We start from the raw sequence: 27,654 nt of genomic DNA, 5'->3' as shown, positions 1-27,654 counted from the left end.
CATTCTCCGGTCTGTATGCACTTTGGAAGGAAACTCTCACCTTAGGATTTGCTTTCACAGACTTTGGGCAAAACACGAAAGTCCACATCCTGCTTCTTTTGTCCCATGTCAGGTAGGAGGGATTTTGTGTAAATCGCCAATTTTTTTTCACAGGAAGTTGCTCACCCTACCCTACCCCCCGAAGAAACCTGTTAAGCCAAAGATCTTCATTGAACGAAGTTGGTTTGTGTGAAAGAAATGCAACTGATGCATTGACGTACATGTCTAAAATTCGTGTCTTTCAGTGGAATTGCAGGTCGGAAATGTACAAAGAGTGGAAGCCTAAGAATTCAGCGTGAAGAATGAACTATTTAGGTCGTTTTGTGTCGAACGTTCGAGGATTTTACAACGAGATAAACTCGGCCACTCTTACTGGAGCTATCGATGTTGTGGTGGTACGACAGGAAGATGGGTCTTACATTGGTTCGCCGTTCCACGTTAGATTTGGAAAACTTGGCGTACTCCGAAGTCGAGAAAAGATCGTAAGTATAATTGTTCCTTTTGTATTCTGTAGCTTCGTAAACCTTCGCAAGTTCTACCATAGATTTTCTATGATAATCTTCGGAGTGCCACATTCTTCATATTATATAACCTTACTCAGCGAAACATCGCTGACAAAACTGAAAACAGAAATGGGAATGAATCGCCCTGATTTTTGAACAAATATCGCCTTCAAAGGTTGTGTTAGCGCACATGGTTTAATTGATGTAATTTTCTCCGACAAAATTTGGATTCTCAAACCCAGTAGGAAAAAAATACGTGATTTAGAATAAATGAGTTTTTCTGTCTCACGTCGCGTCACTCTCTTAATTTGTTTCTGTTCTCAAAACCACCGTAAATTTCGCAAACATTTTCTTCGTTAGTGGCAAAGGCGGTATGTTCTAATATTTGTAGAGCCTTATCAAATTTCTAACATCGTAGAATACGCTCTAAATTGAAAAATAGATTTCAGCGTGTAGCGCTAGCATTCTGGACAAGTAATGAATGCATCTTGAACCTAGAGTTATTATCAACGTACGGTGAAAGTTTATTAGGCGTTTTCCAGAGGCTGAATTCGTTCCTTTCTCTCTGTAACTGAATTTTTTTGCCTTTAGCACTTGTACAAAGAAAGAGCATTAAGAGTATTTAAAAAGAACACCTAACGCAAGTGTAACACAAGATTACATACAGAAAGTTTGCAGCGTGCTGAAACTCGCGATTTCATGAGATTTGAAGCAGTTGTTGTATAACCTTGCAATATTCACCGTCTAATCTCCCTTTCTAAACTCCTACTTGTTTGTTATTGTTTGTTCTTCAATCCCATTGGCCCACGAAATGGCACTACCACATACACACCCCCAAAGGAGATAATTACAATTAAGAATGGAATGTTTTGATAGCCTTCAGTTGGCATAGGAACTCTTCAAGACATGCAAATTCAGAAGAGAAGGTGGTTACTACATTCAAGGGGCTGAAATGGGTTCAGTTCCTTTTAGGCAACAACAGCCTCTATCTTTTGTGTGTTCCCCTGTTTATGATTTTTTTGTGAACAGTGGGAAACCAAACAAACATGAAAAAATCAAATATGCATATGAAGGTTTTTGTGGTTAAAAGGGGTTGGCCTTGGTACCCTACCAGTTATTTTGCAGCAAAGATACTTGTCATTTTATTTAGAATATATCTACATTTTTCAGTATATAGATAACCTTGGAATGATTTGTAAGGGAATTTATGTTTTACCTTCTTTGCATGGAAAATTTACCACCTGAGACTGGAAAAACAAAAGCAAAATGTTTCTGTTCTTTGTAAAATTGGCATTGTTTAGAGGGGGGGAGGAGGGGTTGTCAGGCTTATTGAGCAGATGCCACACGTACACACTATTGCACTGAGTATCATGCAGAGTTCCAAGCTTGAATTGTTTTGCTGACTTTGGTGGGCATGCTAGATTTTTCAATAAAGATTTACCAATTGGAAACTACTATGGGTGATTGGATGCTCTGTGTTTTGTAGCTGTGTGCTATGCTTTGATGTTTTTATTTTTGATATAACTTTTTTGTTCTATTTATGAGTGAAAGTTAAATTTAGATTAAGTATTGCAAGAGTTATGATTAAGCCTAAGGCTGTTGGTCTGTTGCTTGCACCACCAAATACAACTGTTATTGTTGTGTAGCAGTTTTCCAAATTTTAAAGACAATTGTCTCATCAGTGGTATAATTCATTATTGCTTTCTGGTAACCATTCAATGATGTAAGGGCGTTAACTTGCAAAAATTTGTGTATGGAGAAAATTCCATTAATTCTTTGCATTGATTTATGAATTACTGGCTTAATTTAATGCATATCCATCTATTGTATCTGGAACCTTATCGTAATAAATCAATTTGATTATTTGTTTATTAAAGTAGTCCATATGGTTACCCAATAAGTATATTAAAGAGTAAGTAATTGATTATGCTACAGGTTGATATAGAAATCAATGGAGAACCAGTGTCACTACAGATGAAACTTGGCGATGCAGGAGAGGCATTTTTCGTTGAAGAAGTAGATAATGACCCCTCAGAATTTGGTACATCCCCTGTACCATCTCCTGAGACACTTGATGATGCCAAGAAGGAGGATATTACATCTCAAGAGGTGCTTTTTAATCTTAAGGTTTTTTCTGTTTTTTTTTTTGTTGTTGTTGTTGTTGTTTTTTTTTTTAATGAGATCTTCCAAAAGAATGATCTACAGAATGAATGAATGTTCTTAAAAGGGGTTATGAATGTATCTGTATTGTTTTTTTTCTTTTTTTTTTTAATGTCTATCCTTGTTTACAAGGTTAATTTCTTTGGCCTCTCCCTGTCTCCTCTAGTATGGTACTATTTACTGTACTCCACTATACAGGTCCTGTAGTGGTAGGTTAATGTAAAGGGAATAATTTAATTTTTAATCTTTACAATTTTTAAAAAGGTGTATATGTTATGTCAAAGGATTGATCTATAGTATATGATGTATTGGTAGCATTAAGTTGAAGTAGCTTTTAATTTTGATCTTTGCCCATCCTCTCTGATGCAGCTCTATAAAGGTCCTATTTTAGGGAACTGGGAATACAGGATTTAATTTTAAACACTAATATCAATGAATTACTTGTAATTGACTGTTTGATTGGCATATCAGTTATGAAGGCTAGCCCAGTAGTTATTGCCATTGATATAGACATTGACACATTCTTAGACGTAACCTGGAATCAAGAAATTTCCTTTACCAGCCTTAGAAGTAAATGTTACAAGACATTCAGTTGGGAGAGAAGCTTGCAATGAGCCATTTCAATCCATTTTTGTTTATCTTTCAGGAAATTATTAGCAACACAAGCATCAGTACTAAAAACAGTGCAACTAAGCTAGCTGAAAACCCTCAAGAGAATGTTGTTGACATGTCTGTCACAGAGGAAGTACCTGCAAAATCTGTTTACCAAAGAGTACAAGCCCTAAAGGGTGAAGTGGTTTCTGACATTGGTTCAGATGATAAAATTTCAGATAGTAGTGTAGAGGAAGATAGTAAAGCCAAAGAAGAAGAAACTCACAGTGATTCAGAAACTGGGGAGTGTAAAGAATCAAACAAAGAAGTTACAGATAGAAGAATAGTTTCTCCTGTAGAAAATAATGCAGAGTCTGACACTAATGTGGAGGTAAGACTATGAAATGACTGACATTATGTAGCTTTTGTAGTTTTGTTGTCATTACCATGTTTGGATCCCAATTGCATAGCCTGGATGTGAAACTGTATAACACCACTTCAACAGCAGTTGGCTTGTGTCAGGAAATAACACAATAGTGCAAATAGTTTCCAACTAGGTGCCTTGCTGGAGTAAATCCTTAAACAGTGAAAAAGGTCCTGACCAATCCTGAGACAATAAAAAGGTAAAGTCAGCTTACCAGCTGACAGTTCAGCGATACCCATTTATACTCTTGAGTGGAGAGAGGACATGAGACACTAAGAGAAAAGTATCTTGTGCAGAAGATCTCTATATACAGGATGGGTCCATTGTCTAACAAGTGTGCAATTATTTGACTTATTACAGGCTGTGGTAAGAAACATAACTTCTAAGTCAGACAGTATTCCTATACCAGTGCGACAGAAAGCAGATCCACAAGATATATCATCTGATAGTGAAATCATGGTAATATATGAAATGATAATTTACTGATAAAAATAGCGTTAATGATTGAGTTTCCTTTGATCATATGAGATAAAATCCCAAATAGGCCTGGCCAAATGTGCTCTGCATCAGAAGAAAATGTAAATTTAATGATTGAACCTTTCTTGTGCACTGAGGACGATGGAAATGAAATGTTAAAGACATGAACATAAATTAGGGAAGACAGGTAGATAGTAATTCATAACTGTAAATTATTCTCGACTGTTTGTTGTTCTATAGATTTAAAACCTGATGATTATTTGAACAATTACAAATTCTCACCTTGGAACTTACCCTATGAGACTATGAGTGACTGTTCAAAGCAGCACTTTTAAGCTTATATTCAATATTAGCTTACAATTGCTGTTGCTGAGCATAGCTCTATAGATCACTGACAAAGACAGTTTACTTGATGAATTGATTTCCACCTCAATATTCAGTTCAGTTCAGGCAGGTATCTGCCATTACTGACAATGCAAAGTGGCATCATCTATCTAGCTTGAGCCTGTCAGAGATGGCAGCTCTTGAGTTTCTCCAAGTTCATCTGTTCATCTATGTTTCTTCTTCTGTGAATATTGACTTGTCACTGATCATGGTGTTTTGGTTCTCTGTCCAGCACACATGATTCATATCAAAGCCCACTAGGACTTTGATAACAATAACAATATTCAAAATGTTTTTTCCCATTAATATGTGATCATTTTCATTTTTTTTAACTCTCCACATTATTTTCTGTGAGGATTAATACATGTTCTCACTTATCATGTCATTTTTGATCTGCAGTAGAGGAAAAGTAGCACCTCAATTTGCAGAGGGCAAATTTAAAGCACAAATTGTAGGATAAATTGATCATCAATAGTACTTCATATAGTCAGTGCCTATAGGTAATAGCTTTAATGTGCATTTTTATTTTATATAGTGGGCAGGATCACACTCACCCTCCATTCCAAGTGGTTTTAAAAGAGACTTTTACCCACTTTCTGACCTGGACTCACCTATTGGCTCTCCACCTAGTCATAGGTAACTGTTTTAATGTTATGTTATTGAACAAATTCCAGCAGATTATTTCCTCTTTGTATTTTGTCACACATGTACTGGTGCATGCTCCCTTGATATTTCATTCATTGATCTAACTCCTCTGATTTTTCCCTTATTTTATAACCTGCCAGCAACAAAGATAATTTTTCTCTGCTTGGAGAAAGTAGATAAAATCCATTTTTGCTCAAGTATCTTTTTATTTAGTGACTTAATGACAAATTTTAGTTGTTGATGATTTAGAGGCTTGTGATGGTCCTTTCTAGCTCCAGAAGAAAAGTTTTGTTTAGAGTTAAATTCTCCCCGAAGGAAACCTGAAGCCTCGAGAAAATGTTGGTGAGCTTGTTGATCTTAATGGACTTAATTTCTTTTGAAGAGACGAGCTAGTTACCGGTGCTCCAAATCCTCAGCATTATATGAGTGATTCTGAGCTGGAGTTACATCAAAGCCAAGAGAATATAGCAAGAGAGAATCAGATCAGATGGGCTTGGGGAAAGCTTCCACAGGTATTCCTTGCTTGAAGTTTTTGATATTACTTGTAGTTCTTGTCTGCATCTGCATGCCTTCACCAAGTGGATCAAGTTTTTCATGTACATGTATATTGTCCTGTATATTGTCCTGAAGTATTACAAGCCCAATTTGAAGTCCTGGACTTGTAGTAGCAAAATTCCTTATCCATCTGCATTTGGAAACAGTATTGCTGTAAGTTTGAATTAGATGGGTTGTGATAAGCAAAGCTTATTCAAATTTCAAAGGCATGAAACAAGCTGAAACAAGCAAGAATGTTGCAAAGAGTTTTTCAGGACTTACATTCCATTGATTTACTGCAGCCAGTTTCCATTGGGAAGTTTTAAGATTAGTATGATTATTTTTGCCAGAACAAGTTTTCATGTGAAGTGAAAATGAGATGTTTTTCTCTGAAAGTTGCCAGTTGAGTAAGTAAGTAAGTAAGTAAGCAAATTGATCTAAAAGATATCTTTTAAGATTTCTGACTTTTCAGTCAATAATAATTGTGTGGAATTTTGACCTTAGGGTCCAGATGGACGATCACTGCCTGACAGGAAATCTTCAGGTCTGCAGAAAATAATTGATGCAAAAAGAACTTTGTAGCACTTGTTATGATAGACACTCTTAGGGTTATGTTCTATTAGATGAGACTAGACTTAACTCTTGAGTCTGTAATATCAGTTTGTGTATTCTCCATACTGTTCTTTTTACATTTCCATTGGTATTGACCTGGGGAATTTGTCTAACAATTAAGAGCTTCTTAAGGGGGTGATCATTTCCTCTATTCTTGTGACTTAAGTGTTTGATTCAGCAGTAATACTTCCAGGAGAAATTAGATGCTATTAAACCTTAGATGTTAAAGGGTTTATTGAAATTTGGCACAGCTGAGTATTGGGTATTTTGTAGATCAGAGCCATTTGTAATCTGTTTGAAGATGCAAAAATAAGGCTTTTTTTACCCCAAAGTAATCTCTGAATTACTTTCTGATCAGATTTAAGGAAAGAAGACATTAAACATGTCCACAAAGCAAAGAGGAGAGAAGGATCATTCAAATCACACAGCAAGGTGTAGTTTATTAACCAAGTGTAATGTTTGAATGAAGCTGTAGTTAAAGTATGTAATTACATCTTTTAAGTTCTATCTATGAAGGTTTTGCCCTTGTACAATAGTTGCATACTGATTCTAACAGCCCCTAAAGCATGTTTAATTTAATGATGCTCCCTGAAATACAAAGGAAATTGAGCAAAGAATGCTGAATGCATAAACATTACTATTTCTTGTGCTGTTATCATGTAATCATGTGTCACAGATAAAACTTCAGCATATATTAACAGTCACTGTAAGTGAATATTATCATTGCTAGAGAAAGGCCGATAGAACTGTGAGATTAGTATGTAAGTAACAAGAATTTTTAAATCCTTAGTCATCTGTCATGCTGATATTTTCCATGCTATGCTCAGGATTAGTGTTTAACTTACTTTGTAGTAATTCTCTGTTTGATTGCCATGTCATATTTAAAGTGAACTTTTCAACAGGTTGGTGGCAAGGAAGGAATTCTCCTGGATGATCTCAGGACTGTAGACCATGAAGTAGCAGCTCTGTACCTACATCAGGCCTTGTAAGGGTTCACTTTGACACCATTTTTTCATAACATTAAATTACCAGTAAAAAAAATTAGTGGAAATGTAATTTAAGAGCTCTTGCAGTAGTGCGCTCAGTCCATTGTCAAGTTCTGAATTGACACTTCAATTTATGATTTCAGTGGAGTTTTTGTATTGTGTTCATTTGCAAGAGAATCAGTTGACTCTCACATTTCGACCCTCCAACATACAAACTTGACAGAACTCATGGAAAATCTTATAACATTTATGAACATCTCATCTAGGAGAGTACCAATTACTACAGTATGGCACATATGCACTGCAGCACCGCATCTGTCTCAAGTGTACACACTCTTTTGAATTAAAGAAAAATTGTGTTCACAAAACATTTCCAAAACTGATTGTAAATTGGCTGTTCAGTACTCTAAATCAAGCAATTAGAACTCATTAAGGGGCTTCAAGACAAAAGTTCTTACAGTGAAACAAGAAAGACTGTGTATTGGGCATTGCACTAGAAGTATTTTATAATTTTACCAATGTTAATGGTAGATCAGCCTAGCAAAATATTTGAGCTCCAGAGAGGAAGATGTCACTGTAACATCTTTCTTGAATTTACAGAGACTCTAAACTACAACAGCAACAACAACAACACAGTGGCTCAGGATCTGAAGACAGGGAGTCTGGTATAGGACAGTCATTGCCAAGTTCACCCATAGCTGGGGAAGGACCAAAGGAAACAATGTAATTATTACTATAACTCAGTACTTTATGGCTGTAAAATTGCATTCTTGTTTTTGTTTTATGTCCCAACCTTTTGCCTCTAATACATTGATTCATAATTTTCCCATCTTGGTGCTTTAGTCTTCCTTGTAAATTATCAGGGGAATTTGGTGTTATATCAACATCCTTTATGTGAGGGGCTTATCTTTGATCCAGACTTCATTTATTCCTAGTAATTTTTATTAGTGAAATGGCATCTTAAATGATAACATGAATCTCATTACTCTTTTCCTCAAACTATGAAATTTTCCTCAATAGAGAGGAATATCATGACATTGCCATGTCACTGTGTGGAGAGTTAAGAAATGGTAAAGTATCACTTGGTAAGTTGAAAAATAAAGAATGAAATGAGTGCCAGTATTGACAGCATTGAAATATTTTGAATGTGGTGTACATGTTTCAAGATGTTTGTTACATTGCTCTAGATCTTTTTAACAAATGGAACTCTTTGAGAAGTATCATTTGGAGTATTTAAACTGAAGAGTCAGAAAGCTTTGTGCCATATGTTCTTTATAACTCTAGGGCCATCCTTGAAAAGTTATTTAAAATATCTAATATCTACAAAGGGTTATAATTTAAAGTGATATGATCATCTTCCTGCTGTTGGAAATGGCAGGGTGATACAATGTCAATGGGAATTGCTCAGCATAAATTGTGATGTTCTTTTTGGTTTCACAGAGAGTTTTATACAGTCAATAGTGACATTTGATGACCTGAGTAACAATCCTGCAATACTGTCAGATCCCAAACTTGTTATTAGAATCAATGACAGGTATTATTTTGTATATTATCATTTTTCTTAATTGAGATACCCAGTCTTCATATTTAAGAACTTTTTCTCATGCCTTTTTGTTTGAAAAAGTAATTTATAACTTTTTCAAACTGTCTGATTTACATTTCTTTAGCTCCGAGAATTTGAAGATGAATCAGTCAGTTTCCACAAGTGGATGAATTGCTTTATTCTTACCTGTAGGCCTGACATTGTGATAATCAGTTCTTATTGCAAGGAATTGCTTAGTAGCCACCCCTGGGAGTGAAAAGGTTATGAGACACAATTAACTTTTTCAGCATTCTTCTCCACATGAGATTTCAATAATTGATTATTGGTTATTGGAAAACTGTAAGCAGTTGTTTTAAAAAGTTTGGGCTACCTGTGATGGATTAGATGGATTCAGAGGGCATTTTCTTTATCACCAGTTTAGCTTGGAGGTCATTGTAAGCCATGTTTGTAAGCCTCTCATACAAAAATTTGTGAAGTTGTATATTAACCCTTTGACCAAGACAGAATTTCTCCCAACAATATCTGTATCAATGCAATATCAAGCGGACAAGTGATAAGATTATCATACATTAGACTTGCTAAGAAAACTCTGCTTGGTTGAGAGTAAACATTCAATCTACAGTAGCATGTGAAGTTGATGGGATAACCCAATATCTGCAGGGGATGTTGGGTTATCATGCTGAGTTCAAAGTCTGTCTAGTTGCCAACCCCATTGTCTGTGTAATGTTCTCAAACTTTGGCAAACTCAGAGAGGAGTGTCTTCTTTTGCAGATTGTTCAATAAATGTATAATAAAACATTTATTGAGTTTGGTTTTTTTGCATGATTTCAAACCTCATGTCTGCGTTATCTGCCTCAGTATTCAGCTTCAGCAGATAACTTAGACCTCAGTGCTGATAATTCATGATATTGTGCTCAACCTCATCTAATAATTGCTTGATAACACCATACCAAATTCTCTAAAGTATCATTATAAGAAGTGTATGGCAAAGAGTAAGGAGAATTAGAAATAAGATCTTGGAAGTGAATGGGTTTATTGACTGTGTACACCTGTTTGTGCAATATAATGTCTTTTTAATATACTGAATAACCTTCATTTGTGTGCAGATATTACAACTGGCAGATTGCTGCTCCCATGTTGATGTCTCACGTTGTTTTCCAAAGACCCCTTCGACAAGTAAGAGTTTGGTTGAGTTCAAAAGGGCAAAATCAATTCCCAACTCTATGATATTTTGGTAGCACTTGAGTTAGTATTGGAGGGTGTCAGAGTTAGTTAGATATTTATCTGAATGTCTAGCTTGCATAACTTTTCAAGCATAATAATATTGTAATCTTTCATCTTTTAAAATTTCAAAGGTAAAATGTAAGGGGTTTACATATTCTTGGAAGGGTACCCTTGTTTTATGGTTTATTACATCCACTCTGACTGGCTTTCAGTTGTCTTGATGACACTGTCAGAGTGCTAGACTGTATTCGCTGTACTTGCTTATTGCTGTTTTATGGAACCAATTGAAGCTATTATTTTCTTTTGGCTTAGTTTCTCAATTCAAGCTATTGTTTTCTTTAAGGCTTAATTTCTAAATTCAAGCTATTATTTTCTTTAGGCTTACTTTCACAGTTGCTTTTCATAGTTATGATGATCTTTCATTTTTCAAAGTCTATATTTTGCCGGTGAAATATGAGGTTAAATATTTTTTGTTTGAAAAAAAAAAAACACACAAGAGAGGTTTCACAGTTGAAATTTTCTTTACAGGATACATGCCAGTCCCTGATAAAACAACATATGCCAAAGAAGGTGAGGACTAAGTGAAAGTTGGTGTGAAGTGATTCACATGATTTGCATGTTTTCCAATTCAAAGTTTGCTCCAGGCCCTTTGAATGGTGTCTCAGTACTGGGAAGTGTCCTTGTACTTTTGTTTCATTTTCTCTCTTAAAAGGACTTAATGATGTGATCATACAAGGCTTTGATTTAATAAACTTAGCTACTACCTTGGACAGTGAAATAATTATATTTTAACCTTTGGGCATCAAATACAGTGTATAACGATAAGTTTGGGTTAAAAAGCCTATTTATTACTTCAATGTAAACCAAGCAGTGACAAGTTCAAAAGACTGAAGAAATAGCTGACTGTACCCCAAATGCGCATATTGTAATGAGTTCAATTGCACGTGCTTATGTTTGCTGCTTCTATATAGCCAGATAATTAATGCTGGCATACTTCAAACAGTATTTTGTCACTCAGTGCATCTGTAATCAACTCTTCTTTCCTTTTTTTTCCCAGGAAAAAAGAAGAAGCTATTGGTTTTCTTGGAGAGCTAATGAGGAGAAGGTAAAACAAAATTAAACCTATGTGACTTGGATGTTGTCCACCTTTAAGCAGCTCTTGTAAATTTGTGATCTACTAAGGGGTAAGAAAAACCATTAACAAAAGCAGTGGTAAATTGTGCCATTCACTTTTGCACTCAGTGTTACTTGCCTAATGATGATGTTGCTCGTCAGTATCTGCACCTCATACCTGTGTAAAATATTTCAGAGTTCAGACGAAGAGAATGAAGATATAAAGAAGGATAAGCCACGCCCAAGGGTGCATAGTAGTGGTGCAAGAAAACAAATGTCTGCCCCAGAGATGGAAAGGGAGGAGGATGACAATGAAAACAGGGCAAGAAAAGTATCTGGGTGCATCAGTGGCAATGAATCAGATGCATCCCCTAAGGAGAATTACAGGAAAGTCACAAGGCTATCCTCTGAACAAATTGTGAGTACTATTGTAGGACCTCTGAGATTTAGCCAGTTGCCATTTCTTTTAATGGAAAAATACTATTTTGCATGCAACATCATTGTTGCACTTTGCAACTAATGAAGTTGAGTCTCACTTATTTTCTTTGGTGGCATTTCAACATCAGCTCATAATCAATCAACTGGTTAATGAACTTTTTCATAATGAAGAAACAGTGGAAGATGATGTACTATTTCAAAGGAAGTTACATGGTCTAGAAATGTGATTCAGAGAAGAAATTATACTCCCTTATCAGTGTGCAAATCTTTCTTCTCTATAGATACTACAGGGCCCTTTTTTTTGCTTGATAAGAAATAAACTTTCTGCTCCAACCAGTATAACTGAATTGTGTTATAATACCAACCTATGAAATGCCTTAACTCACTTTAAGTTTCCTTTATGTACATAGTTGTAGCACTGTAAGAAAGTATTTTTTTTGTTTGATGAAAGCCTGTGTGGCAAAATGTCTTGCACAAATAAGAGATGTTTACTGAGAATCTTGTGGACTCTCAAAGCATTAATTCCATAGGTTAAAAAATTCATTTCCATTCTCAACAGGCAAGTTTGAATCTAAAAGAAGGGGCAAACAGTGTAACATTCTCTGTAACCACAAAATACCAGGTACAGTAGTGTTTATGTAAATATTCTTTGAAATTTACACTCATCTTGGAAAGTTTATGACATGGTTTAAGTGCATTTTGTGTATTTTAGGGCACTGCGATGTGTACAGCAACCATCTACCTATGGAATTTCAAAGATAAGATTGTTATTTCTGACATTGATGGGACAATAACCAAGTGAGTCCCTCTAAAAACTGTAGTAAATGTATTATGATGTTCAAAAACTTTGTTGTTTTTAAGCATTAAAGCTGGAAAGCTTCTTGAGTTACTCCAAAAAGTTGATGACTTATGATCGGGGCCCAGTTGTTCAAAGGATGGATAGCACTATCCAATAGAGAAATCTCTATCCAGCAAATAAATGTTAACAAAATGTATAGCATTATCCCCATGGATAGAGATTTATCCAGTAGATAGAGTTGTTCAGCCTTTGAACAAATGGTGCTGGGTTGTCAAAAAATTATTCCCTGTTGTAGATAGCAGTTCCTTTGGGGACTACCCTCACCCAAACGATCAGGCTAGAAGATGACTGTTTCTCCCATGCCCCAACCATGTATTGTAGTATTTTCATTAATAACTCAATCCTAGTGCAGGTGCAGTTGGCTAGATCAATATCGTTTGGTCACTCGTTGCACTGTGTTCTTTAACAGCATATTCAACTTGACAATAACTGATTGGCTTAAAGGCCAAAAGAAATACTGAAACCTCTAATTACATTTTGTTGGAAATAGGTTAAACCTCTACCCCCCACCCCTTCCCCCACCAATGTTAGATAGTAGCAGAATAAAAGCTGTTGACACAACATTGTATAGGGATGTGGAGGCGCAAAATGCAAAGAGAGTGAAGTTTTTCAATGCTTTTGGCCAAGATCGTAGGTCTAGCTTACCCTTGTGTTCAATGAAAGAAAGAAAGAAAGGAACTTGATTTGTAACGGGCAGGAAATGGAACATGAAATGAAACAAAGAAAATTCATTGAACTCCGAGACTCATTCAAATTTCAAGACTACTTGATTTTGTTGAAAAGTACGTTTGTTACTATTACCGATTGTATTATGATCGATTTTCTGTGGTTATCTTTTTAATTATATGTTAGATCTGATGTATTGGGTCAGATTTTGCCAGTCGTGGGACAAGCTTGGGCTCAGTCAGGGGTGGTATGTATTGATATCTATGTAGTCTATGACGTCAGTTTATTTTTGTGTGAACAGTAGGAATAAAAAACGCAGACGTTCATCAACTTGAGGATGTACTTTGATGTCAGTAAAGCGAATTCCCTTAGCCAGTCATTTCCAAGGATAGCTCTATTGGTCCTGTGAAAGAAGAATATTTGGAAAATAATCCGGTACGGTGGAGAAAAAAGATGCAAAGTGGTTTATCTTGTATTATTTCAGGCTCACTTCTTTTGTAAGATCCAGAAGAATGGTTATAAAGTTCTTTACCTGTCAGCTCGAGCTATTGGACAGGTATGATTTGTTAATTTGATTTTCTTTAAGCTTATGCAAACAATCTTTTCTACTTTTCAGAAGTGATTTTCGCTGTGAATGAAATGGTTTTACTAGGAGTTCTGTAGCTCACTATCATCGGTGCAAAAGTATCATAAGCTTTTTAAAGTTTATTCAGTGCAGTTGCATGTTCTCTCGATCTTTGAATTTTCGACTCGGGTATTTCGAACATTCGTCTCCAGTGAATATGCAACGAGGAAGTTACCTAGGTCGTTTACGCAGCTCGAATGATTTAAAAAATGTCGACTTTTTATGAACATTTAGGCACAGCAGACCAGAGACTACCTGAAGAGTGTAAAGCAAGATCAGCTGATGTTACCTGATGGACCGCTTCTCCTGTCACCTGAATCGCTTATCAAAGCTTTTCACAGGTATCAAAGCAACATTCAAATACAACAGCAATAAAAAATTGACCTGGATCGAGAAGCACTTCGTAGTGCTGCTCACTAGCCATACGAGGAAAATCGAGAAACTCATTCCTTTCATTTCATTTGGTTTCAATCGAACAGCGTTTTTACGCATTGCACGTGGCATCGAGATTCTTTTTCTTTTTTTTATCAATTTGTCTTTATGTCTCAACTTGAATATCTTTTCCGTATTGTAAGGTAGTTTCCTTCGCAGGCGTTGTGTCATCTCGTCACCAAACGTGGCAGACGAGAGGGTGTTGTGTGACGAAACCAAACAACAGCTTTTAACGAGACAATCTGTGCGGCCGATTTCGTTTTTGAAACAGTATTTAAAAGAAATTGTTTTGTTTTGTTTTGTTTTTTGCCATTTTTCAGAGAAGTGATCGAAAAGAAACCAGAGGAGTTTAAGATTGCCTGTTTGAGAGACATCCAAAGCTTGTTTCCAACAAATAGAAATCCTTTTTATGCTGGATTTGGTAATAAAGTTAATGTAAGTGTATTTAGTTTAGCAGCTATAAAATTGATCTTTACTTTGATTTGGTGAGACTTGTTTACAATTGGTGAATTTCCTTGGAACGACAACATATAATCTTTGTTATAGTAGAAGACATGCACTAATTAAGGAACCCTGGCGAGTAGCGCAAAAAATCGTAAAACTATTACTACATGTTGTAGATAATTTAAAAACGTAATAAAATTAGTACCTAGTGCGGGGAAAAGAAAAGCAGACACCAAGCGCGGCCGGGAAAACCATAGCATTGGTACCTACTTTGGGTAAACTTGGAATTTGCTTCAAATACGGGAAAACATGAAGTAAAATAACACCGTGTGTTTTAAATAGTACTTCCTGGTTTTTATTTTTTATGGCGATGCAATGGCAAATGCGCGTTGAATTGACTTATCAATTTTCCACTTAGGACGTTCTTTCCTACCGTGCAGTCGGAATATCTGTGTCTAGGATTTTCACTATAAATCACAGGGTAAGTTTTATTTGGATCTTCTTCTTCTTCTTCTTCTTCAAGTTTGAAACGCTCGACCAACGTCGGAGCCCCACCAACATTTAAGTCCGAGTCACATTCGAGCCCATGGAAAGTACACCAGAATCACTCATAAGCAAGCCGGCTCGTTGCTGAGAAAGTAACCAAAGACATCATAGGGACATTTTTCCCCTCGAATCTACCTTTAATGGGCTTTTTAAACCCTTGTTGAGATCATTTAAGCAAATACTTTTTTTGAGCTTAATTAGAATATTATTGCTTTTTGTCTGCGATTGTCTCAACCGCTACGTTTAAAGGAAAGTCTGTAGCAAAAGCAAGAGGAGAGAATATTTAACGTCTGCCAACGGCTCGTTCCATAGTCTAGTGGAAAAACGAACGCCAAAAGTAACACGAATGGTAAAAGAGTCTTCAATTATTAATGGCTTTCATTATGTTATCTTTACCAGGGTGAAGTGACACATGACCTCACCTCTGCTTTTCAAACGTCGTGAGTATTTTTTTTTAACTGGAAAGAGGGCCGCAACTTCTTAACCCACCTGTTTTGTCAGTTTAGTAGCCCTTCTCTTTCCTCCCCTTCACCCCCCCTTCCTATCCCCCCCCATCGTCCCCCCTTCCCCCCTTCTTTGCCCCCCCCCCCCCCAATCATTGGATAATCATGGGTTCCTAATGACTCGGTGAACAAGTCAGATTTCCAAACAAGGGACATGGTGCCGGCACAAAACAAAACGCAAGGAAAGTTGTAACATGCGCGGGGGGCTGGAATGCACCTGCGTTGGAAGCTGCGTGAGAATATGCTGATATGAATCAAAGAAATTACTTGTTGGTGTCTCTCAGGAATAAATAGGTTAAATAATTATTTGGTTTCCTTCAGGTACATCAAACTTAGTGACTTGGTGGACCAAATGTTCCCGCCATTCAAAATGGAAGATCTTCGTCCAGCGGGGCTGATAGCACCAGACCAATTTAGTTCTTTTACATATTGGAGAGCGCCACTTCCAAGGATCTCTATGGATGAACTTAGCGATGCTGATGGGGACGGCAGTCAAGGGACAGGTTCCAACCAAATATAGAGTTCAACATTTAGACGGTACGGAATTTATGCACAACGTGTTTGATACAATGCAACAATTTTTCGTTTCAATTTTTCCAGATCCGAAGAAGCAACGTTTATAGATGGTTATAAATTAACTGAGATACTACGAGCGCCCTGATTGTAAAAACCTATCGCTCATTGCATGTTAAAAAAGCAATAAACCACACTTTCCATCAGTTTACCGGTGTAGAAGCCCGCTTGCGTGGGTTACTACGCCAGTAAACCGATAGCAAGTGCGGCCTATTGCTGAAATAGCTTTACCTCGTGTGGCATGTGAAGTCATACATTATATTTCCCTCTGCAAATGTGTCCAAAGGATAAGTGGACACATGTTACGACGAACAATTTCTGAGCGATAATGTTCTGGAAATGAAATTTGCAATAATCATTGAAGTAAACGGGCGAGTTTAATGAAAAAATACTCTTTTGCAGGTAGACCAGTAAATATGATTGTAAAACAACAAATGCTGAAACCCATTAATTGTAAGGTATTATGGTTATTTCTTTATTTTCTTAGCGTATTTAAATTTTTTTGTAAAAATAGGTGAATTTGAAAATTTGTTAAGGTTAGAAACTAATTGAAATTTATACCAAATCTAATACGATCCTGATGGTTTTTGTGTTCACGTTAAATTATTGTGTAAATTAAGTTTAGGTGAAAATTTTCCTCTTATGAAAGAATTGTGTTTATAGATATTACAAAATTATTGTAAATAGCATCAACTAGGTTTTATTATGATCCATAGATGACATTTCCTCAGCCCCAGTACCACTTTAGCTGCGTATTTTATACTCGTCTTTTACTCCTTTCTTAGCTGATTTCTCGCCATGCATTAGAGCTGGGTTTTATAGCGAATAGTTTTGCTGGATGTTGTTTATCAAGCGAAGCTCTCGATGTTGTTGACATACAGACAAGTGAATTTTACTGACATTGAAGCAGTTTTCAATTGAGTGTCGATAAAAGAAAACCAAAGTTGTCAGTGACCAATCAGAACCGAGATTAACATCATCACCAGCCAATGAGGACAAGTGTAAACGGGCAAACTGCTTAAAGCGCGGGAAAAGACGAATGACTATGTCGCAATGGTGTTAAGTTTTGCATCTGATTGGTGGGAGGTTGGCGCCAGTTTTCTAGGCCAACCAAAAGCAAAGGAAATTAAACCCAGAGCAATCCCGGACTACTTTCGACCCTCAATTGAAAATTTCTCTGTATGGATTCAAAACGTAGCGCAGTTTGGTCTGCTGTGAGACGTGTTTGTATTTGCTCGAATGGCAAACGTGATTATGATGAACATTCAGGTAAAATTCTACGTTTGTTCTTTGGCACATGGGATATAAATTGATAGCCCTAAATTTGAAGAATAATTTTGAGAAGGTCATCAAAGAAAGGGACTAATATATGATTGTAAGCACCATAAGCCATACTATACCAAAAACATAGATAATCTATCTTTGCTACATAGGTGAAGAACTTCTCCTTACGTAATACGAGTTTTTCCGTGAGGGAAATAATATGGAGTTGAATATTTAATAACCTAAACGCTGTAATTTCTGAGTTCAACGACAGTCTCCTCAGAGGGTCTCAATGAGGCGATGGCTTTAACGGCTAACGGTTAAAATTTTGACCATTTTGCTTCTAACGATTAAATCATCCATTGCTGTGATAAGAATTTTTTTACGACAATTGGTTAAGATTTATCAATTGTACGCCTAACGGCTAAATGTTTTCGCCGTTTCAAAACTATCGGTTAACCCCATTGAGACCCTCTGCTCATTCTTAATGAAGGGCTGATCATTCGTCTTTACGGAAAAGTAACATTGGCGAAGACTCTTAAAAGTCGGGTCGTCACTCTTCCGAGAGATGCTTTGAACATCAGCGGAGCTTTAAAGCTGTAAACCTGATGGAGATTATAGCGTGAAAATATATTTAAAACAAAGCTAAACATTGACTCATTACTAATGAGTTTACTATTGTCACGTTGACGTAAAATATTTCGCGCAACTTTCACGGGATATGATTTATTGAGGTCTTTTGATTTATTTGGTTGGTTTGTCCAGCTCAGATGGCTGTATTTAAAATAATGGTGAACTGAATGGAAAAAATATATAACTTTGTCAATAAAACTGATTTTCAAGAAAGAAATGCCTATTTTATTATTCGTTGGGTTGTTGAATAAAGGATACAACCTATTCTCTCTCCTTTTTCTTCGGCTCTAAGGTTTGAGAGGGCACGGCCCAACCAAAGTGCGAAACAGAATTCCTGCGTTGAAAAACTATTTATTTCTGGGTGTAGCTCGAGTATGCCATGAGAAGTGTGTTTGTTTAAAGCTGACTGGTAGAATTTCGTTCCTGGTATATTTCTTTATTTATTAAGTGTCCATCCATTGTTTGTAATGATTCTGAGCTTTCTCAAGTTATCTGTGTCTGATTGCGGGAGTTAAGCCAGAAATAACACGACGTGTTAAGGAGATAAAAGTTATCTGTGTTTGATTGCGGGAGTCAAGCCCAGGAATATCACGACGTGTTAATCCTTTAACTCCAAGAAGTGATTAACATGTCACTTGCCCCTCAAGTCTCCATACATTATCCAGCAAACAGTCTATGACAATACTCAAACCTATTATTTAGCAGTTGTCATCTTGATTTAACACCAACATCACTAATTTACAAGGAAATGTGTAGAAGCCAGAGTGAATGATAAGCAATTGAATCTTGAGAGTTGAAGGGTTAAGGAGATAAATTTCCATCCTCCATGTTGTGGAGATGGCTTCAAGGGGCGCTTCTCTATCGCCATAATTTTATCTAAGCAACCCTTATCTTCCAGCTTGGAAAGCCCCAAAGTCCACCCTTCTTGCGACTTTTGATTCGGGTGACCTTTTGAGACGGTTATTTACAGAAATTGCGAACTACTTCAATTATGAGCTGTAAATTAGGATGGGTTCCAATGGCTTATTGTCTTCTTTTTGCATGACCTATACGAGAAGTTTTATATCCGACCGACTCTCGTGGATTTGATTCAACTAAAATTCAGAAAATCTCCTACCGCTGTTTGGCTAACTTCACGTTATGATGGTAACCAACTCCTGGAGCGGAGCGGACCGAGCTGGACCGGAACTTCCCTTTCAGAAGTTTATGAAGAGTTTTCGGTGTAACCCTTTTTAATCCTGTTTCTGTTACTGCAATGAAAGACAAAGGGTACCAAATTACATAATCAGAAATGTAATTGACTTTCTTATATCCCGCTGTTTATTCTTCATAGGGGTACCCATATCCCACTAGTCGTAAGAAAACGCTATGATCTTTCTCCGCCTAAAGCTTCCTGTGAATTTTAAGATGCACATAGCTTCAGTAATTTTCCGTTGTAGAGATTAGTTACCCAGGTTAGAGTTAAATCCTGTTTAAAACCCTACCAAGCAAAGCTCCCTTTACAGAAATGTTGCAGGAGTCATTACTCTTTTTACGACAGAGATTGATCCGCTGCACTCTTAACCTATACCAACTTAGGTTACAACTTGAAAAGATTTGATACTTGCAAGTTTTCATTTGTTACATAAGAGCTTTGTCCGGGTAATATTCTACTACTAATATTAAGGGGTGTCCTGCATTCTCAGTAACACCCTATATCGTTTAAGACCAAAATTGCCTCGTCTTCAGACTTCCCATACCTCATTTCAAAATGACAAAAGAGCTGCGCATAACAGAAAACTCTCTCTTAATTTTGTATTAAAACTCGGACTGTTTGATTTCTCTAATTCCTTGACAGTTTCCTTGTTTCAAAGCAAAAACAGAGTTGATCCAGAATTTTAATCTGATCCAGTTGATACTATCAAAAGGGTAGATTGTAACTTAAGTAATAGGCTAATAAATGACTGTCTCTTCTCCAAGTTTTAAAACGTGTGTGTTGATCATTCCTCTGAGGTGTGCGAGCATAACTCAGCTGCCCCTTAAATTTGCGTCTGTATGGCTCTCCTGACAAGTGACGATTTGCTGCTAGTTATTTTTAAGCAAATACATGGTTGGCGAGACCTCAGTTCTAAAGGTTCTCGAACGACCGCAAATGTCGGCTTTTGCAGTCTAAACAAGTCTGGTTTGAGCCAGCTGTTTGATTACAAAATTAGTCTATTAAAGACCAATCGTTCATCACACGTGAACGGCGGCAGTTGAAAAAAATTTTAGAAAGTGTAAGCCTGAACTAAGTTTTGAGAATTCACCCGCTTTTGAACGTGAGCACTACATGTACCACGAACGAACCACCAACTCAGCTACTGTTTGAACCAAATTCCTATCTCGGGAATCGAAATTTACTTCGGCCTTAGTATATAGCTTCGAGGCTTCTCATAACACCTAAATGTTATCTGGAGACAAAGGCTGGAGGCCTCTCGAAACCTTCAGGTCAGCCTTCAATTCTCGGGTATTTCTGTCCCATGCTGTGATGCATCCTCGAAAACAATTTGCAGCTCTGAGAGCTGAAACTAGTAACCCTGAATTGTTTATTCTCTCCATTGAAGTGATTTACTGTATTTTTTGTATTTTGGCACTACGAAATTTAAGCTAGATTTATAAATAGAATACACACGGAAGACCAATGTCAACTCAAGGATTTTACACGTGAATCACTGAAATGAAATATATTTCTAACCTGTGTACTGGTGCTAAATTACATCAAAATATCCATGTTCGTCTCTAATCTGTTGAGGCCAAGACTATTTTTAGACTATCTTTGTCACTTTACCTTTTTTCCTTTCGATGTTTGTCTAGTCCAAAATACTATTGTTGTGACTGGTAATTCAGGTTCCTTTATTCAGGCTTCTTAATTAAAATATTCACGTGCTTTTAGAACATTAAGTATTCACCTTTCCTTGATCGATATACAGTATGAAGATAACTACTGCTTCTCTTGTCAGATTATCTTATTTGATCTCGAGTGTGATAGAGATGAAAGCTTGAATTGTTGTGCTGTTGATTTTGTAATGTTATTACAGTGACTGTCGATTAAAACATTGCTGGTAACAATTTAAAATATTAATCTGATCATGTTATTCTCCCGCTAAAGCCTAAAACGCGAACCGTTCCAGTCTCTAATTCTCTCCAAATCTCGAGTTCCATCAAGGCGAGAACCCGTACAACAAAAACCTCAAAGAAAATATGATGCTCCCATGTCAAAGTAGCTTGGCAACTATCACTGAAATATCTAAAACAGTCCCTTTTCAATTAAGAATATCCCTATTTCTATTTCGACATCAAGGTCTCGGTCTACTTTTACACGACCTTGACTGACCTTCGTAAGTGTAGCGTTTCTGAATTCCACCCGTCCTTCAATCCATTCCAATCTTCTTTTGACAAGCTGGCGTCTCTTACACACCTCCTTCCCACCCGCCTCTCCGCCCTAGTATTTATTATACGTGGTATTTACAAATATTCAAGTTTATCGTTGTTAACTTAATAAAAACAGGTCTCATGAATTGTTTAAACTTTTGTATTCGAGAAAGATAAATTATAGACAACAATAATTATCACAATCTTTCTAATAAACGTTGCTTAGGGTTACCCCAAATACAGCACGCACGCCACAGAAGCGCGAGGAAAATTTGACCCATTTAGCTCAATACGACGGACTTTTTATTGGATTACCTGTTACTGTTTGAGTGGTTATGAACAAGAAATAAGTTTTTCCTCCTCCCGTTGTGTTTGGTCCTCGATTCACTAAATACTTGGCACTGATTCTTTTCACCCACAAAAATGTTCCTACGCACTCGTTACGCGTGACGCGGTTGTTGATCCCAATTATTTTGCTAAAAGCAACTTTGGATGCAAGCCAGTTCAAGAGCCGACGATTTTTTTTTCTTCTGTTCATTGTATCGTTTCGTTTCGGTTTTTGTTTTTGGCATTTTTTTTTTATATCTTGGATCTCATGCAAGCCCATATAACCAGTTTATGCGCGACTGAATCAAACACAATTCAAATTGCAGTACATACGTTCGTTGTGCTTTTCCACATCTGCAATTATCATTGTGAAGTAAAGTTGACTGTTTTTATTCGCGTGACAAACCCCACAAAAAGGTGACAAGCAAAAATGAGCTTAACTCTAATCTCGTGATTCCCATCTTATCCTTTGCTTGAGAGCGTCAATATTATCTGCAACAAATGCACTTTTCCGTTGTAAACCATTTGTTCTAAACTTTTGCTTCAATTAGCTTGTCATCATTATTAAATAATTGCTTGCTTGCAGCCATTGTGATTTGGTGTCGCTCGGTGTAATTTACATAATTTGTCATTACGCGCGGAGTAAACAACTGCTTTGAAATAATTTAGTTACACCTGGTACGTGACTATGTGAGACGATCCGTTTGAAATCACCAGGAAATATCGGTTGATTTATGACAGATGGCTCTTGATAAGCATACTTGCATCACTGTACTGTTCAAAATATATATTAGCCTCGTAAAAGATGCAAGCATAACAGGTTATTATTGTTTTGAGTACAGGCATGTTTCCTCAACAACATCTGCTTCGTGTTCAGGTTCTCCTTTTACATTGTCTCTTTTGGAGTGTTTACAACTTCCCGAAACTTGGTTGTCAGTTAGGTTTTAATCTTCACCCTTCGCCTTCTTACGGGAATATCGTGTCAAATTTCACACCCTCAGGGTAAGGTTGACTCTCGTTTGGTCCCGTGCCATATTATCCGGCTCAGATGGGTTGAAGCTCGCTCGAAAATTGATACCTCTCGCTTTAGACGAGCTCATATCTCTTACTCAAACATCTGGTATTTCACTGTTAATATATGAGAAATTTTAAACATACTTATATTTTCGTGGTTTTCAAGACTGTGAATATCTAGTGTTCTGAACAGCTTAAGGTATTTTGTTTAGTACTCAGAAATCGCGATATCTGCCTCGGATTTTGATTTGTGCGGCCAATATATGTTTTCGAGGGCTAAAAAAAGCTTTATACTTAAAATAAGATTAATTTTTTCCATAATGTAAGATCAACACGCCAGTCCTCAGCCAGAAAGATCTCACAAAACCCTTCGTGGAAGGCGAGCAGCTTATTTCAGGAGTTAAGGTAAACCGGAAAAATGATGTGCAACTAACGAGGAAAATACTATTGTTTTCATGCAGAAATAACTGCAAGTTTTGATTTTCAAACAACAGTCGGGTAAACCTGAAATGTTTGCAAGACTAGTTTGACATTATCTACTAGAAATAATTGCTGTGGCGCCGAGGTGCCGGCCAAATATGTGACAGATCAGTTCTGTCAACCAATAGTACGATTTGTTTTGCAATTTTTGACACCTCCCCTCTGATTTTGACCAATCACACAGCAGGGTATTCTTTGAATGTCTAGCGAAGAAAGTAACTGATGTCACATGCTCGGGTCCGCTTTCATAGCATTTTTTTCCTCACTAGAAAACAATTTCAGGACTGGCAGATTTTCGAAACCTGTTCGGTTCGGAGACGCTTCGTAGTTAAATTGAACTTATTTTCGAGGCAGAACAAAGAGGGAACGATTGCCCGTAGCAAAAGTTTAGAACGTGACTGAGATACTTCGGAAAGCTCGAAATGTAAACAAAGCTGCTTGAATTGATTCAAAAATAGCAACTTGCATTAGCCAATCACACATTCCTTAAAATTTATACAACCAATGAAAGATTGCATAGTATTTGGTTGGGAAAATTGACAAATCAAGTTTTCCAATCGATTGGAAGCCGGTATACTCCCATCATCCGCCCCCCAAAAGTCCTCCGTAAAAACAACAACAAAGCATTTTCGTTCGGCGAGTGTCTAATTCGGATAAGTGTTTACCGATTTCGACTTTTCGGGCGAAATTATTTAAGTTCTGATCAAAATAAGGCGAATCACTTCACGGAAGATAGGGAGAAAATTATGCTGCTGTCGAGAAGGCGACCGAAAAATTCGCTTCTTGGAGTTCGTGTCTGCGCTCCTTGGAAAGATGGATTCTACTATTCCGGGATAATTGAGGCGGTCAAAAGCAAACCTACGGGCGAAAACACTTACACCATTCTGTTTGAAGACGACTACATTGCTGAAGTGGATGAAGGAGAAATTGTGGGACCAGGATTCAAAAGCATCGGAGCTTCCTCGTTAAAAACTGGTCAACATGTTTACATCACGTACAAGAGTCGCGAAGTTGGGGCCCGTGTACTTAAGATTCGTTCAGAGTTCAACGAAGTTTTGGTTCAAATTTTGGACCAACACGAAACAATTGTCGCTGTGAGACCGAGTGAGATTCATCTGATGAAAGGGCAACGGTATTCCTCGGTGCCTATGGAACTCAAAGGTAGCAACGGTACAAGTTCATTCGTATCGAGCCCGGTACCCTGCAAGATGAGAGCACATGGAATACACTCTTACGAGTAAGTTGTAACTCCACAAGGAAAATCCGAACATTTACTCTCACATGGTGCTTTTTCGTATTCGAGTACCTCGTTTACTTCTTGGAAACGTTTAGGTTAATGGGAGGGAGTTTTATTTCTACTTCTAAGGTTCTCAGAACGACGTCCTGTGATATTCCTTTGTTTAAAATTCGTAAGGCTTAGCTCGTTATTCACGTCCATCGATTAAAGCCGTTTTTTTTTTCAGTGGATGCACCAACCGACAAGAAAACGTTACCAGAAGTGAAGAAATGGCTGCACTTGTTCTTACTGCTCTGTCAATCTCGCCGGTTTTCAAAGAAGCGGATCAAAGTAAGTGTGCAGTTTCTGCTTCCAGTAATTATTTGATTCATTGTACCATCGATCGTAAGCGATCGGAACATATTTGCCAATCGGCACATAAAGCCGTTTTTCCTCGATACGGTCCTTTTTCTCTGCTTTACGGCAGTGATCACACCAATTTTTGCCTGATTCTATTCGTGGTAAGTTTGTTTCTCTTTCCTACTTTCAGCGGACGAAATGTTTCTTAGTTTTCCTCCAACTCCTGACTCAGGATCCGAGATGGCCACATTTTCGAGCCCGGGAAATTCACCGCTCCGTTCGTCCTCGCCGGTGCACCCGAATGACTCGAACTTCTTCTTTAGTGGTCCACCCTCTCCGGTTGACGAAGGAATCGGAGTCGATATTCAAAAACAAGAAAACACCCGCAAAAGAAAGGTAGGGAAATTTTTGGGCCAACTGAAAATGAAAAAGAAGTTGAGCAGAAGTCCCTCCTAATTTGGCGGTTTTGCCGATCTGGCGTAAAAGATTGCATCAGCATCTAGATTATACTTCTACTCCCTTGGACAAGCTGACTGAAACTGTGATTCTCTCAATTCAAGTTGAGAAATGTATTTTTAGGGGGTTTCTGTTGATTCTGTGTGGAGTTGCAAAATCTAAGGTGTGCGTTAAATCACGCAACGGTGAATCCGTCTCGTGTTGCTGTTTGTTCTATATTTGTTCCGTCAATTCTCGGTTCTCGTATTGACTCCTGTTTTTTAGCATCCAATGTCGTCTATGTAGTTGTAATTGCCAGTATTTAAGGAAAAAACATTACATATTTTCTTATTTATTTCCATTTCGTTTTTAGACTTCTACCTCTTCGAGTTCAAGCGTGAAGACATTGTACAAATGTACGTGGCCGCGATGCGGGAAAACCCTCTCCACCGCCCCCGGAATTATCAGACATGTTCGAACAATCCATCTCGGGTACGCTTTGTTATTTTACACGCTTTGGATGGATGTGTCTTTAATATTTTACTTGTAATACGTTTTCTTTTTCGCCTCCACATCACGTTATGTCTGTTAGGAGTGAACTGAAACGGTATTAATTATGGGTATCTTTAGCCTGCTTTTGAAGATTGTATTTTCAACTTAATGCACAAATAAAACAACTTCAATTTACAATGGCCCCGGTTTTTCAATTTTGAATTATGAAATCGGTTCTGTCCTGTCAGCAAATAGCTGAATACCTCGGCATTGATTTATAAGCGACGTTACAGACGCTTTATCTTTGCCAAATTTAGCTGAGGAATGTTTTAATATCTTAGAGTTTTCCTGTTTATCTTATCTTTTTTCTGTGCGTTTCAGGCCTAAACGTTCGACTGAGGAAGGTTACAGTGACGGGGAAGAAGACTTCTACTTCAACGAAATAGACTTAGAAGAAGACGACTACATGAACGATCATGTTTTCCCAACACCGCTTGCACTGTCACCAACACCAACTCAGTCTCATTTCGACATGGTGAAGAACCCGTGGACCGAACCAGGCGCTGAAGTATCACCAAGTGGATGCGGCTCGCCACAACATCCGCGCTTCAATTGGGATGCTTCGGCAATCACAAGTCTCTCGACCTACCTACCTCCGTCGAAGGCGAGCAGCGGCAAGACCAGCCCATCCAGGGTACAGCACAATTCCCATCTTCACACGCATCGCAAGGTACGCGGAGAGAGCAAAAAATGCCGAAAGGTGTACGGAATGGAGAACAGACATCTTTGGTGTACACAATGCAGATGGAAAAAGGCTTGCGTACGATTTGCAGACTAGAGAACTGAGCAAACTTTCATAATTCACTTCACCATGCAGATATATATATTTATAGCTTGTTCGTAGCACACGGTTAGCGTGTCATAAAATGAATGGAAAACGTGTATAAAGATTGAATATTTTATTAAAATCGTTATATTTTTATAATCGCAGTCGATAGGTGCTACACATCTTCTGCGAGGAAAGAGAGGAGATTCGGTCGTTTGGCATTGATTTAAAAAAAAATTCGACGAAGATTAGTGCATGGTGCAAAAATATTTTACGACTCGTTCAGCTTTTGGACATAACATACTCTAGAGAAAACATTTGTAATCTTGTGTCTAACATGGTAATGTATTGGCACCGAACTAAACTTTATTATATTATATGTATAAACGAAATGTCTGGAGGGTGGAAAGAAAGCATTTCCAATAAATTTGAGATGTGGGTTTGATAACAGCTTATGGAGTCCTTCATTGAATGTGTGTTATCAGGCGAAGCGAAAATTATATTTTTTTAACCACTTACTACTCTAGTTTTGGATGAATTTTATTGTGAAATTAATAGGTTAAACCAACTCCTCAGAAATGCGGGGAAGAGGCCGCTACCGGGTTCGTTCCGCTCATTCGCGTGATCGCTTACTTGGCGCTTGGCCAATAAACCATGCGGCTTCGACTGCACGTGCCGAAAGAATCGTGCGAGAGGTGAAAGTTGAAAATGCGATGTGAAATGACTTGTCTGTGCAAGAACATCAAAATTATCAACTTTGAGAGCACTTTTGGAGAATGATTTACGTGAAATTTCCATTTGCTTCATCTTGTTAATACAATAATAATAATACAAATTGTCGCCGGAGTTGTTTATCTCGAATCCTAACTTTTGTCCTGTGAGGCCTCTGCCCTTTAA

The 27,654-nt window shown here is 37.4% G+C and overlaps 2 protein-coding genes and 1 long non-coding RNA gene across 5 annotated transcripts; 2 read left to right on the top strand and 1 right to left on the bottom strand.

Moving 5' to 3' along the window:
• The first annotated feature begins 9 nt into the window (after positions 1–9).
• On the top strand, positions 10–18,404 carry LOC131798198 (phosphatidate phosphatase LPIN3). 3 transcript variants are annotated; one of them, XM_059115851.2, is made up of 27 exons: positions 10–112; positions 285–521; positions 2,478–2,651; positions 3,349–3,684; positions 4,078–4,176; positions 5,114–5,214; positions 5,606–5,735; positions 6,262–6,301; positions 6,728–6,801; positions 7,272–7,354; positions 7,956–8,078; positions 8,376–8,440; positions 8,796–8,889; positions 10,005–10,074; positions 10,651–10,692; positions 11,180–11,227; positions 11,432–11,653; positions 12,233–12,295; positions 12,386–12,471; positions 13,385–13,445; positions 13,683–13,754; positions 14,058–14,164; positions 14,576–14,690; positions 15,118–15,180; positions 15,645–15,685; positions 16,070–16,285; positions 16,724–18,404. In XM_059115851.2, the coding sequence occupies exons 2-26, from the start codon at positions 342–344 to the stop codon at positions 16,266–16,268; spliced, it is 2,688 nt and encodes an 895-aa protein (XP_058971834.1). In that variant the 5' UTR covers positions 10–112; positions 285–341; the 3' UTR covers positions 16,269–16,285; positions 16,724–18,404. The 3 variants fall into 3 exon arrangements, with proteins under 3 accessions (XP_058971834.1, XP_058971835.1, XP_066022723.1); XM_059115852.2 differs by lacking the exon at positions 10–112 and having other exon boundaries at positions 174–521; positions 16,728–18,404; XM_066166626.1 differs by lacking the exon at positions 10–112 and having other exon boundaries at positions 174–521.
• A 129-nt stretch (positions 18,405–18,533) lies between these two features.
• Positions 18,534–23,106, bottom strand: LOC136280876 (uncharacterized). Its single transcript, XR_010717448.1, has 3 exons — positions 21,923–23,106; positions 21,570–21,677; positions 18,534–19,467 (listed from the first exon to the last, which is right to left on the bottom strand). It is a non-coding gene; the product is annotated as an uncharacterized lncRNA (long non-coding RNA).
• A 171-nt stretch (positions 23,107–23,277) lies between these two features.
• Positions 23,278–27,207, top strand: LOC131798199 (zinc finger protein 395-like). The gene is made up of 5 exons (XM_059115854.2): positions 23,278–24,665; positions 24,892–24,995; positions 25,195–25,400; positions 25,813–25,931; positions 26,313–27,207. The coding sequence occupies exons 1-5, from the start codon at positions 24,175–24,177 to the stop codon at positions 26,767–26,769; spliced, it is 1,377 nt and encodes a 458-aa protein (XP_058971837.1). The 5' UTR covers positions 23,278–24,174; the 3' UTR covers positions 26,770–27,207.
• The last annotated feature ends 447 nt before the right edge of the window (positions 27,208–27,654 follow it).

The sequence above is a fragment of the Pocillopora verrucosa genome, chromosome 5 (genome assembly GCF_036669915.1).
Source record: "Pocillopora verrucosa isolate sample1 chromosome 5, ASM3666991v2, whole genome shotgun sequence".
Lineage (NCBI taxonomy): Eukaryota > Metazoa > Cnidaria > Anthozoa > Scleractinia > Pocilloporidae > Pocillopora > Pocillopora verrucosa.
The sequence above is the reverse complement of the archived record's forward strand: the minus strand, read 5'-3'. Positions and strand labels throughout refer to the sequence as shown.